Raw genomic sequence first — 11,716 nt, forward strand, 5'->3', positions numbered from 1 at the left:
GAGATAGAGACCATAGTTAGGAACTCTATGCTCTTATAGAAGACTGGCATTCATTTTCCAGCAACTGTATCAGTTGACTCAAAATTACATGTAATTGTGTCTCTAGAGAATCTGCCCTTTGTTTGGCCCTCTGCTGGCACACATATTCCTATATACATGCCCACATATAAATGTAAAACATATACAAATAATTTAAAATAAAATAAATCTTCAAAAAGCAAAAATAGCATAAATTAGCAAAATATAAGCACCATAATTCTTGAATTCACTAATGTTAATATTTTGCCATCAGAGTCCTTAGGACTAGACAATTATTCACATCAATATAATATATAATTTAAATTCTTTAAAAAAAAGTCTTTGGTTTTGGAAGAAACCTGATTTTCAATTGAACTGTTCTCAGTACATGATTTCATTATTTGAATTTATTTGCCACTCATTTGAACATATTCCTTAATGAAACACAAGTCTAAGAAAAATCATTCATATCAAAGAGAAGGTACTATACTGATTAATTTTTTCATAGTTCTTTTCATGTCCTTGTTTCTAAGGCTAAAGATGAATGGGTTCAGCATTTGTGGGACTACAGTGTACATAATGCAAGCCACTGAAGTCTTATTGGGTAAAATATTAACTGCAGAGCTTATGTAAACCCACAACCCTGATCCATAGGACAAAGAGGTCACTGACAAGTGAGAACTACAAGTAGAAAAGGCTTTATATCTCCCTGTCACTGAAGGTATTTTCAAAACAGAAGAGGCAATTTGGACATAAGAGAAAATAATACCGGAGACTGGGATGCCACCAAATATAAACATTGCAAGATATATCAGAATATTATGAACAAGGGTGTCAGAGCAGGCAAGCTTCATGATCTGAGAAAGTTCACAGAAGAATAAGGGAATTTCCAGGTTTGTACAAAAGGATAGCCTCAATACCATGAGACCAAGCAGTCCCATGTTCAAAATGCTAATGAGGACAGAAAAGAGAATTATTAGACCACATAAGTGAGAACTCATGATAACTGTGTAAGTCAGTGGATAACAAATGGCCACATAACGGCCATAGGCCATTGCTGAAAGAATACAACTTTCAAACCCAGCAAAAAACAAGACAAGGCAGACCTGAGTGAGGCAGCCTGCATAACTAATGCTCTGGATCTGTGTTTGGGTATTCAGTAACATATTTGGGATTACAGTCGTGGTTAAGCAGATGTCATTAAAGGACAAATTGGAGATAAAGAAGTACATGGGTGTTTGCAAATAGGAGTAAGAGCTCACCGCCAGGATAATAAGCAGATTCCCCAAGATGGTGACCATGTACATGAACAAGAAGAGGCAAAAGATGACTGGCTCCACTCTTGGATCATCTGTTAGTCCCAGAAGAAAGAAGTGAGAAACATCTGTCTGGTTTTTACTTCCCATATCTTTGGCAATCTATTTGAAATAGAGTGAAATAAAGTGTAGGAACAGTCAACATGTTGAAAGACGTTGGGAATATAAGTTATTTGGCTGAATCACATTTATTCTTAATAAACTCCTAATATGAGGACCATAGCCTATGTTCTAGAAAGCCCTCCAGACTGCTTTGAAATACAATTGATTTTGAGGTAAATCTAATTCATTTAAAAAACATGCTTATTATAGCAGCTGGATAGCATTCAAATAGATCATTCTGGTTATTTTCCCTGCACAGAACCCTCATTCATCTTACTGTAACTTTAACTGATTTTTATTTAACAATGTGGTTTTGTATATTGCTAAACATCCAGTAAAAAATAAATATAGTATAATGTATGTCTTTTTAATCAGAAGCATTCCAGGGATTATACAGACAAAAAGATGAGCAAACATTATGTACAATTTATTATAAAATTTTTCCAAACCTCCCTCAGCCTGCCTGTTTTCGAGAGTATAATATTGTCACATCATATATATATAAAACCTTCCCCCTCCAAACTTTCTGATATACTTCTTCTTTCTCTTTTTCATAGACATGACCTCTTTTTTCATTAACTGCACACAAATATGTATAGTTATATATGTGTATTACTAATATAATCAGATAAGTACATAGAATGCTACTCATATGTATGTTTTCAGGGCTAACCATGTAGTTTTGGAAAACCAATTGGTGTGTTCTTTCCTAGAGAAGATTATACTTCCACTCCCAGCATTCCTTTGGTGTTTGTAGTTCTTCATGAATGGTTGAGACCTCTTGTAAAATGAGAATGTATCATCAAATTATGAATGGAGCTGGGCAGTGGTGGCACACGCCCTTAATCCCAGTGCTTGGGAGGCAGAGGCAGGCGGGTCTTTGTGAGTTAGAGGCCAGCCTGGTCTACAGAGCCAGATCCAGGAAAGGTGCAAAGCTACACAGAGAAACCCTGTCTTGAAAAACCAAAACCAACCAAACAAAAATGTGGATGGATTATTCAACTTAATTGTCCTATTTATCCAATGGAAATATTTGGGAAAGTGAATTTTTCCTTGATATGAAGTGAGCAGTGAGTGGAACAATTAAGCTCTAAACATTTATTCTCTATTATTAGATTTTTCTGACTAAACTTTATTCATGCACCTGGATCATACAGTTTTGTCATATTAGACTGATAACTCTGACTGGCTTTTACAGCTTGGGCATTTTCCTCCTGAACAATGCCTTTCTTTATAAACATGTCTATATATGCCCAACTAACTTTAAATTGAAATACAATACATAGATCTTATTTACTACCAAGACAGGTTTACATCAAGATTGAAAATAGTTAGGGTTCATCCTTATTACAACCCACAGAGAAATATATCCCCTCTCCTTGACAAGTTAATTTTAAGAGAAGGTGGAAAAAGGATCTATGAGATTCTGTGTTACATATTAAGTAGTTCTCTTAAGTTGAGATATAACAATTTGCTTTCAAAAAATTAATGAAATAAAAATATAAATATATAGAAAATCAAACTAAGAGATTAAAATAACCACAGTATTGTCATCTTTACAAAACATAAAGTTTCTAGATGAGAGGAATATGTGAACTTTTTAAAACACTGTTTAGCTATTGTGGGTGTTTCTGTATGGCATGGTCTCTGTTTTCAAAGAAAAACAGAAGAAGCTATGGCATAGGATATTTGATAGAATATCAGACTCAAAACCTCTGAATAAGATGTAGACACATGATTTGAGGTGGGGGAAATCACCAACAAGTTAAGAAACCCAGATGTCCTAAGCAGGACATATGGGATAAACTGTTAACAACTTTGAATAAATCAATTTTTCATGTATGTGTATAATCCATGGTCTCCTTGTATAACTCAAGTATATACAAGTTTACTAAATTATATTTCAATAAATCTTGGGAAATCATTTGTAAGAATATTTCATGATGAGCTACAGTTATAATAATTAAATTTGAAGGTAGCAGTGTATGCAAAGAATGTGCGTTTTGCTGGGCTCAATATGCTCAAAGAGAAAATGCCTTAGCTCAGTGCTCAGAATGTGGTAGTCTCACATAACATTTACTCAATTTTTCATTTTTTTCTTACTACTATGGACTGCCATACAACTATTATTCATTAATCAGAAAGAAGTGACAAAGTGGAGTAATTTTAGAAAAGGAGTAAGAAGGGACTATCCCTAACAAAAGAATTATAAACATCAGAGATGTGACTGCATGTAAAAATCACCTTTGACAATGATAGTCACGTAGAATAATAACAAGGAAACATCCTCGAAAACAGTATTTTATTAACAGAGTTTGTAATAAATATACAGGGATTAATAAGAATTTAAGTACAAATGATTTAGTTAATGAAACATACTTAAACTCACTCTGTCAACCTTCACTAAAGAATTTTACATTATATGGTTAGTCTCAAGAGCAACAGGACTCAATAGTGTACCTTGTTATTGAAGACAGAAGATGTGTTCTTGTGAAGCAAAGGAACTGAGTCATTACTTCTTTGCTAGGGAGACTCATCTCAAGAAAGATGCATATGTGTTGGTGTCTACCTAGGGCAGAGATGTTTCATTGACTGTCGCAGGATAATGCCTCTAGTTTCTGCATCTCCAGGGACATAATATCCAGAGGTCTTCATTAGGCTAGGTATGTCATGTAACTTTATTTCCTTAAACACAGGGGGTAAAGTGAAATGAGGATGGCTGCCCTCCTGACCCCTGGGGCTTGATTACACTGCTCTCCTGTAATTATTATGTCTGTTTTTCTCCATTTCACAGGCCTAGAATACAATGTCACATCTTACTTTTCTAAAAATTTAAATTACTGTTGCAAAATCATCAATAAACTGTTACTGATACACTAAATATTATTTTCTATGGCAGTAAAAATACTTTTATGTTGAAGTGGACAATATAACTATGCATGATAGATTAAATATTATAAAATTATATACTCAGCACAATTATCCTAATTTGTCTCTGCATACTGATAAAATGAATGTATTAAATATGCTTCTGGGGAAGGAATTTATTAATAGCATTTCATCAAAGAACACAAATATAAAACAGAAATGTTGTATCATTTGTACATTGGATCTCTTTGAGCTATAGAATTCTCTATATTCCCTAGCATATTTCCTCCCATGAAAGTGTATCTTTTAAACTATAATTTCCAGAGGGGGGGAGAAAGAGAGAAATGTTATAGATTCTATAATACCAAATGTCTGAACTTCAGTAAAGATTTGAAATATTACAATTGTAGTCCCTTTGAAAGTCATTCATTTCTGACTATTATTAGTTAGCCACACCACCTACCCTTCCATGAATAAATTCTCACAACAATGGAAAATACATTTCTTCATATTATTTCGTCTCTTGGTATTAAGAAAATCATTAAGTAAAAGAAAATGTTAAATTATGTAAGCAAAACTATGTAAACATAAAACATCTTAGTATGTAAGGGTGTACATATAAAGACAAAAGAGTTATGTGAATTATAAGCAAGTTGTTTAAAGTATGAAAATGATGAGACTATATATATATATATATATATATATATATATATATATATATATATATTTCTTAGGACAGTGATAAAAACTAATAACTGACTGAAATATATTTCTAATCAAAGTTTATTTAGAAATGCCTGATTTTAAAAATACTATACATTAGCTAAAACTAAGTAAGTGGTTGTTACTGATCTTATCTGTGTGAGACAACCAGACTTGGAGGCTCATATCAATGTGTTCAAAGAGTAAAGTGAGTGGTATTTTGCAATTACGAGTCTCAGTAATTTTTTTTAAGACTGACAATTTATTGCTGCTGAGACCAGGCTTAATGAAATTTACAGTTCTTTTGCCAGATCCTACTTAATGATGGGTTGGAATTGTGGATTGGCCCCATACATGGAGAGAAAGACACTACTGACTTGCATTTGTCTGTCACAGGGTTTTGAAAGTTCACGTACAATACTCCATGAGGAACTGGCTATAGATCATGTGATATTTCCTAGAGATATTTTACATTTTGCCTTATCCAAATACATGTATGACCTGCTTGTTTACAGCTCCATGTCCTTCCTGTAGCTTCCAAGTTTCAGAGTTGAAAGAGAACACCACAATTCCTGGTTGGCTTTGTTTCTTAATTCATTCAGCAAGCATATGCCATCAGTTCTTAAAGTTAGTAGTGAAATTGCATATTGATTATAGTTAGTTTGTTCTTCCTTTATTGTTGTTTGTGTTCAGTTTCAGTAGCAACAATTTCATGTGTTTTGCTATAGTCTCCTGGTTATGCATATTTCTCTCTTCTGAAATATCACATCCAATAATCTATGTAAGGCAAGTATTAAGGATGCAAATTATTTTGGCATGCTTATTTCATGGACAGAATTTTTTATTCTTCCACTATACCTGATATTTGTTCTGAGTACAGTATTCTAGATTAGCAATTAGGTCATTGAGAACTTGAAATACATCACTTTAGGTTCTTTGGGCTTTTAAATAGGCCACTGAGAATTCAGCATTCTGTCTGATAGGTTTTTATTTATATGTGACTACTGGTTTTCTGCTTCCTCTTTTCAATACTCTTATTTTTGTTGTTCTATGTATATGGAGTTTTAACTATGACATGCAAGCCGGGCGGTGGTGGTGCACGCCTTTAATCCCAGCACTTGGGAGACAGAGCCAGGTGAAACTTTGTGAGTTCGAGTCCAGCCTGGTCTACAAAGTGAGATGCAGGACAGGCTCCAAAGCAACACTGAGAAACCCTGTCTCAAAAAAAAAAAAAAACAAAAACAAAAACAAACAAACAAACAAAAAAAGAAAAGACAAAGAAATGCATGTGGAGATTTTTTTGGATATTTCTATTTTATATCCTGTGTGCTTTGTTTTTCTGTATGTGTATGCATTTTGTTTATATGGGAAAGTTTTCTTCTATGATTTGCTGAAGATGTGGTGAATGCCATTGAACTATGTTTCTTCTGTATTTCTGTAAAGAATTACAAGTTTTGTCCCTTTTTTGGTGTCACACAATTTATGAACATGTCTATGTGTTTGTTATAATTTTCATATCCTTTTTTCTGTTATCTAATACCTCTACTTTATCTTAAAGCCCTGAAAATCTCATATGTAATTGATCTACTGTACTTGTAAGATTTTACTCCAAGTTTTTAAAAATCAAATGTTATAAAGTGTTTGTTGATTTACATGTATCTTTCATATGTATTTTTATGTATTATATGTATGTGCTTAGTATGCATGTATATGCAAATATTTGAAGGAAAGCTTGTAGTGAAATTTGAAATGGGTTGTAAAAGAGTCAATTAGTCTAATTTGGATGTAGAGAATATATTGGAAATCACAGTTTACAGTATGCAATATCCTGTGCAGATTTTGCTAAACCATGTGCAGTTACCTCTCAATTATTGCATTTTGTTACACATTGACTATGTTGAAAGAAAAAAAAACATGATTATCTCATAGATGAAGAGAAGTCTTTTGACAAAACCGAACACCCTTTCATGATAAATGTCCTGGAGAAATTAGGGATACAAGGAAAATACATAGACATAATAAAGCCAGTTTACAGCAAGCCAATAGCCAACATCAATGTAAATGCAGCGAAATTCAAAGCAATTCCTCTTAATTAAGTGACAAGACAAGGTTGCCCACTATCTCCATACGTATACAATATAGTACCTAAGATCTTAGCTAGAGAAATTAGACAGCTGAAGGAAATAACAGGGATAAAGTTTTTAAAACACAAAATCAAAGTATTTTAATTTATGGGTGATATGACAGTATACATAAGTGACCCTAAAAATTCCACCAGAAAACATCTAAAGCTGATAAACCTTTCAACAAAGTAGCTGGATACAAAATTAACTCATGGAAATTAATAGCCTTCCTATATACAAATGGCAAGTATATTGAGAAATAAATCAGGGAAAAAACATCTTTCACAATGAGGGCACACTCTTCCATTGCTAGTGGGAGTGCTAACTTTTACAGCCACTCTGGAAAGTAACTTCAAGCCTTCCTCAGAAAGCTGGGAAACAATATTCCTCAAGATGCATTTGAACACTTTTAGAAATATACCCAAATATTCTTCATCCTATCACAAGGACATTTGCTCAACCACGTTCTTTGCTGTTCTGTTTATAATAGTTAGAAACTAGAAACAACCTAGATATCAAGCAACAGAAAAATGGATAAGAAAATGTGGCACATTTACACAATGGAGTAATATTTGGCTGTTAAAACAGAACAAAACAAAACTGATACCATGAAATTTGCAGGAAAATAAATGGAAATAGAAATAAATCATCCTGAGAGAGATTATGCAGACCCCCAAACATATATATGGTATGTATTCACTTATATGTGGATATTTGGTGTTAAATAAATGATAACCAAACCACAACCAATAGGATCAAAGAGGCTAGGCATAGAAAACAGGACTAGGTAGGACAGATGTCTTTCTGAGAAGGGGAATAGAATAGATTTTATGGCTGGACTGGGGCCAGGGAGACTGGAAACAGAGGCTCAAATGGAGAGGGGGAATGGAGAGAAACTATTTTCCCACACTGCCTTTCTCTTTCGCATCATGCTGTTACAAGCTACATTACCGACTACATTTCCCAAGATTTCTTTCCAATCTGCTGTACTCCCATTTCCATTTACACAGTTTGTTTTCATGCTTTTGCTTTTGCAATGGGAGATTTTTGTTCTCCCTAAGCTTGCTTTAGGATGCCCATGTTACTGTTTAACAGGTATACCTCTCTAATTATATTTTTCACCTGCCACTGTTCCCGGAGCTGGTCATGTCTATCTGTGTGCCTTCAGACAGATGTTTTGGTGCCTGAAACAAAAACTTCTTAGGGCTTGCCCTCTGCCTTAACAGGTCAGTGAAATAAAATGAAGGTATTTAAAATAAAAGTCTTTTCAGAGAGATTTTTGGGAACTTAAACTCTGCCTCCCTCATTGACGTGAAGATTTCAAAGCCTCCACTGCTTCCTCCACACCAGCAGACCCTCCCTGGGTCCTGCACCACCTCTGTTGTGTCTCCATCCTTTGGGGAGGAAGCTACTGCTCAGTCTCTACCTCCACTCTCTTGGGTGTAGGCTCTGGACACAGGGGACTCCAGCTGATTTTTTTCTAGTACTAGCTGGAGGGGAGAGACAGGACAAGCAAAGAGGATTTGCCACATTCCAACAGGTTTTTGTTTGTTTGTTTGTTTTTAGAGCAATTACAACTGACGTTCCCATATTGATAGATGTTGTTTCCAGGTGAGTTCAATTTTTGCCCTTATAGAAAGAGAAAAAAATCTGAGAAAAAAAAGAGGTCTGAAAAGCTTTTAGTTTTTTAAGAGAGAGATTACTAAGAATTTTCTAAGACCTCTGTTCTCCTTGGCTTCATGGCCAAATGGAAACTAATTTTGATGGTATGATGTTTTCATACAGTGGCAGCATCAGTGGAGTGAAAAGTTTTATTTCACTCACATCCATCTCAAGGAAAATTCTTTCCTCTGCTGCTTGGGACTTAGAATTTAAGCAGTTCACAGACCAAAAGCTTCCATAGGAATCTTTTTCTGTTCATTTTTCTCATCTTTGATAGATTTTTTCTGATTCTTCCCAAGGATTTTACGTTCATATCCCCATAGTTGGAAATCAAGGACATAGTTCCTCTGTCTTGTTGCTTATCTTATTCTAAATTTTTCCTTAAACTGTATTCCTAACCCAATATTTCTATATTCTACCTTACTCTAAATTTCTTCAGACACTATATTCCTGAATTTTTTAATTTTTATAGATAGAAATTAAGAGAGAGATAGAGAAAGAAGCCTAGATAGAGAGAAATATACACTGTAGTCTCACTTTTCAGCTTCAGCATTCCAACGCCTAACTTGATTCCCAAGAATAAAATATTGTCACCTTTATCAGTTCCTTATTGGCATGCCTTATATTCACAATACCCCCTGACACCACTTTCACCAAGTCCCTGGGTCATTGTTTGGGTGCCATTTGTGGGGACGAAACCCCACCTTTTCCCCCAGGATACTCTTGAGGAGTGAGGGATAAGAGATTTAGATAGAAATATAGAGGGGAGAGAGAGACAGATAGAAACACAGGATAGCCCAGGAGAGCCTGGATCCTAATCCACTGGCCTATTCTGTCTCTTCTAAAGGGCTTATTAAAGAAATGCCAAGGAGTGGAACAAAAGACCTCCTCCTAGCACAGGCAAGTGCAGACCTTTCCGAACACCTGATAACCACACACGTGGTAAATCCCTCCACCTACACAGCCCTGCTGGGTAAAGAAAGCTCGGATCTCACTAGGAAACCTCTGTGGGCTCCCATAGTCTATCCACTCACCTGCAAAGTTCATGATTTCATTTTTCTTGGTGTCCAAAAAGGACATTCAGATTGTCTTGATTTCCTAGATGCTGTGAGTAAAGCAGCAATGAACATGACTGGGTAAATATCTCTGGAGTAGGATGTTGAGATTATTGGACATATGGCAAGAAACTGTATAGCAGGGTCATGTGGTAGATTTATTTTCAGCTCTTTTTGAATTAGCCACACAGATTTCTCTAGTGGCTGGACCAATTTTCAGTCCCACAAATAGTGAATTAGGGTTCCATTTTCTCCATGTCCCCTTGAGCAGGTGCTGTGGGTTGTTTGTTGATTTTACCAATCTGACTGGGGTAATAAGAACTCTTGAAGCTTCTTTGATTTGTATTTGCCTACTTATTAGGGATTTTGAATTTTTTAGATATTTCTCAGTCAGCATTTTTTTTTATCTTTAGAGAACTCTCTGTGTATATATCTAATGCCCATTTTAAGATTGTAAGCACCAGAGGGAAAAGATGATTCCATGGAAACAATGTCTTCCATACACAATAAGACTGACACAGATATGAATGAACTCACATGGGGCACATAGCACATAGCACACACTGGGGCTACACAGATTCAAGTCAGGTTGGATCACAGTGTTGAGAAAGAAAAGAAGACATGGGTTCCCACTCCTAACCTAGCCAAAAGGTTACCTGCAGTTGATACCTACTTACAAAGGAAAAGTCAGTTTTCTCCAACAGAGTCTTATTGGATTTATTAACCACACTTACGTGTGGACCCCATTCTCATCATTAGATGGCCAATACAAGGTGAACTTAAGTTTATTTTTGTCTCACATCAATAACTTTGGGCATTGTTTTTTCTTACTTGTCTTTCACTTGTATATTATGGTTTCCAATTTTGTGCCTTTATGGTGTGTATGTGTGCATGGGTGTGTACGATGTGTCTCTGTGCATGTGTGTATCTTTCTTGCAATTTGTTTTGTCTTGTTTTCATTCTTGTTTGTTTGTTTCATCTGTTTGTTTACTTCACAAACAAAGAGAAGTGAAGGGCATGGAGTTTGATGGGTATGGAAGTTAGAAGAATCTGGGGCAGTTGGGCATGGGAACTGATGATTAAAATATAAAGTATGAAAATATTTTCAATAAAAATATGAGAAACACAATGATATTCAACATCAAATGAAAACACAAAAATTCCAGGATTGCTAGAACATTCCTGATTAATCAAAGAACAGCTGGAAGTTGTTCCAGATTTTAAGCTTTTTAAGTTGTACTGCAGATTTTAAGTTTTACTGCAGATCTATAGTAATATAAAGTGAATGACATTGGAATAAAACATTTCTTTCATCAGTTGAACAGAATTGAAGATATGAACATGAATCCACAAACCTTCATTACCTGATTTTTGACAAAAAAAACCACTGGAGAATAGACACTATCCTCAACAAATGATGCTTTTCAAACTAGATGGATCATGGAGAGGAGTAAAAATAGATTCAGATTTGTCACTCTGAAAAAGCTCAACTCCAAATGATTAAATGACCTCAAAATAACATCGGATACTCTGAATATAAAAGAAAAGAAAGAGGTGAATAAGCTTGTACTCATTGTCACAAGAAAGGACTTTCTTAACAGGACACAAAGAACACAAGAATTAATACCAACAATTAATAAATAAAACTGCATGAAGCCCAAAAGTTTCTGTACAGCAAAGAAGCAAAGAAGGAGCCTTCAAAATGTGAGGGAGGGGAATCTTTACCAATTATATATTTGACAGTGTACACAAAGAAATAATTAATTAATTAATTAATTAATAGAAGCCTAAATGTAAAGGAAATAAATAACCTGCTGCGACCCGTGCAGCTGGAGCACGAAATCTGGCGAGGGATGCCGAGGTTGAACAG

The 11,716-nt window shown here is 35.0% G+C and overlaps 1 protein-coding gene across 1 annotated transcript; it reads right to left on the bottom strand.

Moving 5' to 3' along the window:
- Positions 1-488: 488 nt before the first annotated feature.
- Positions 489-1,424, bottom strand: LOC114688278 (olfactory receptor 7G2-like). Its single transcript, XM_028862896.1, has one exon. It carries the CDS (start codon positions 1,422-1,424, stop codon positions 489-491), a length of 936 nt encoding a protein of 311 aa, XP_028718729.1.
- Between the last annotated feature and the right edge of the window lie 10,292 nt (positions 1,425-11,716).

Source organism: Peromyscus leucopus, unplaced genomic scaffold (genome assembly GCF_004664715.2).
Source record: "Peromyscus leucopus breed LL Stock unplaced genomic scaffold, UCI_PerLeu_2.1 scaffold_1350, whole genome shotgun sequence".
Classification (NCBI taxonomy): Eukaryota; Metazoa; Chordata; class Mammalia; order Rodentia; family Cricetidae; genus Peromyscus; species Peromyscus leucopus.

What these genes read in the sequence shown, in the direction of transcription:
- LOC114688278 (XM_028862896.1), bottom strand. Translation starts at nt 1,424, where the DNA reads ATGGGAAGTAAAAACCAGACAGATGTTTCTCACTTCTTTCTTCTGGGA.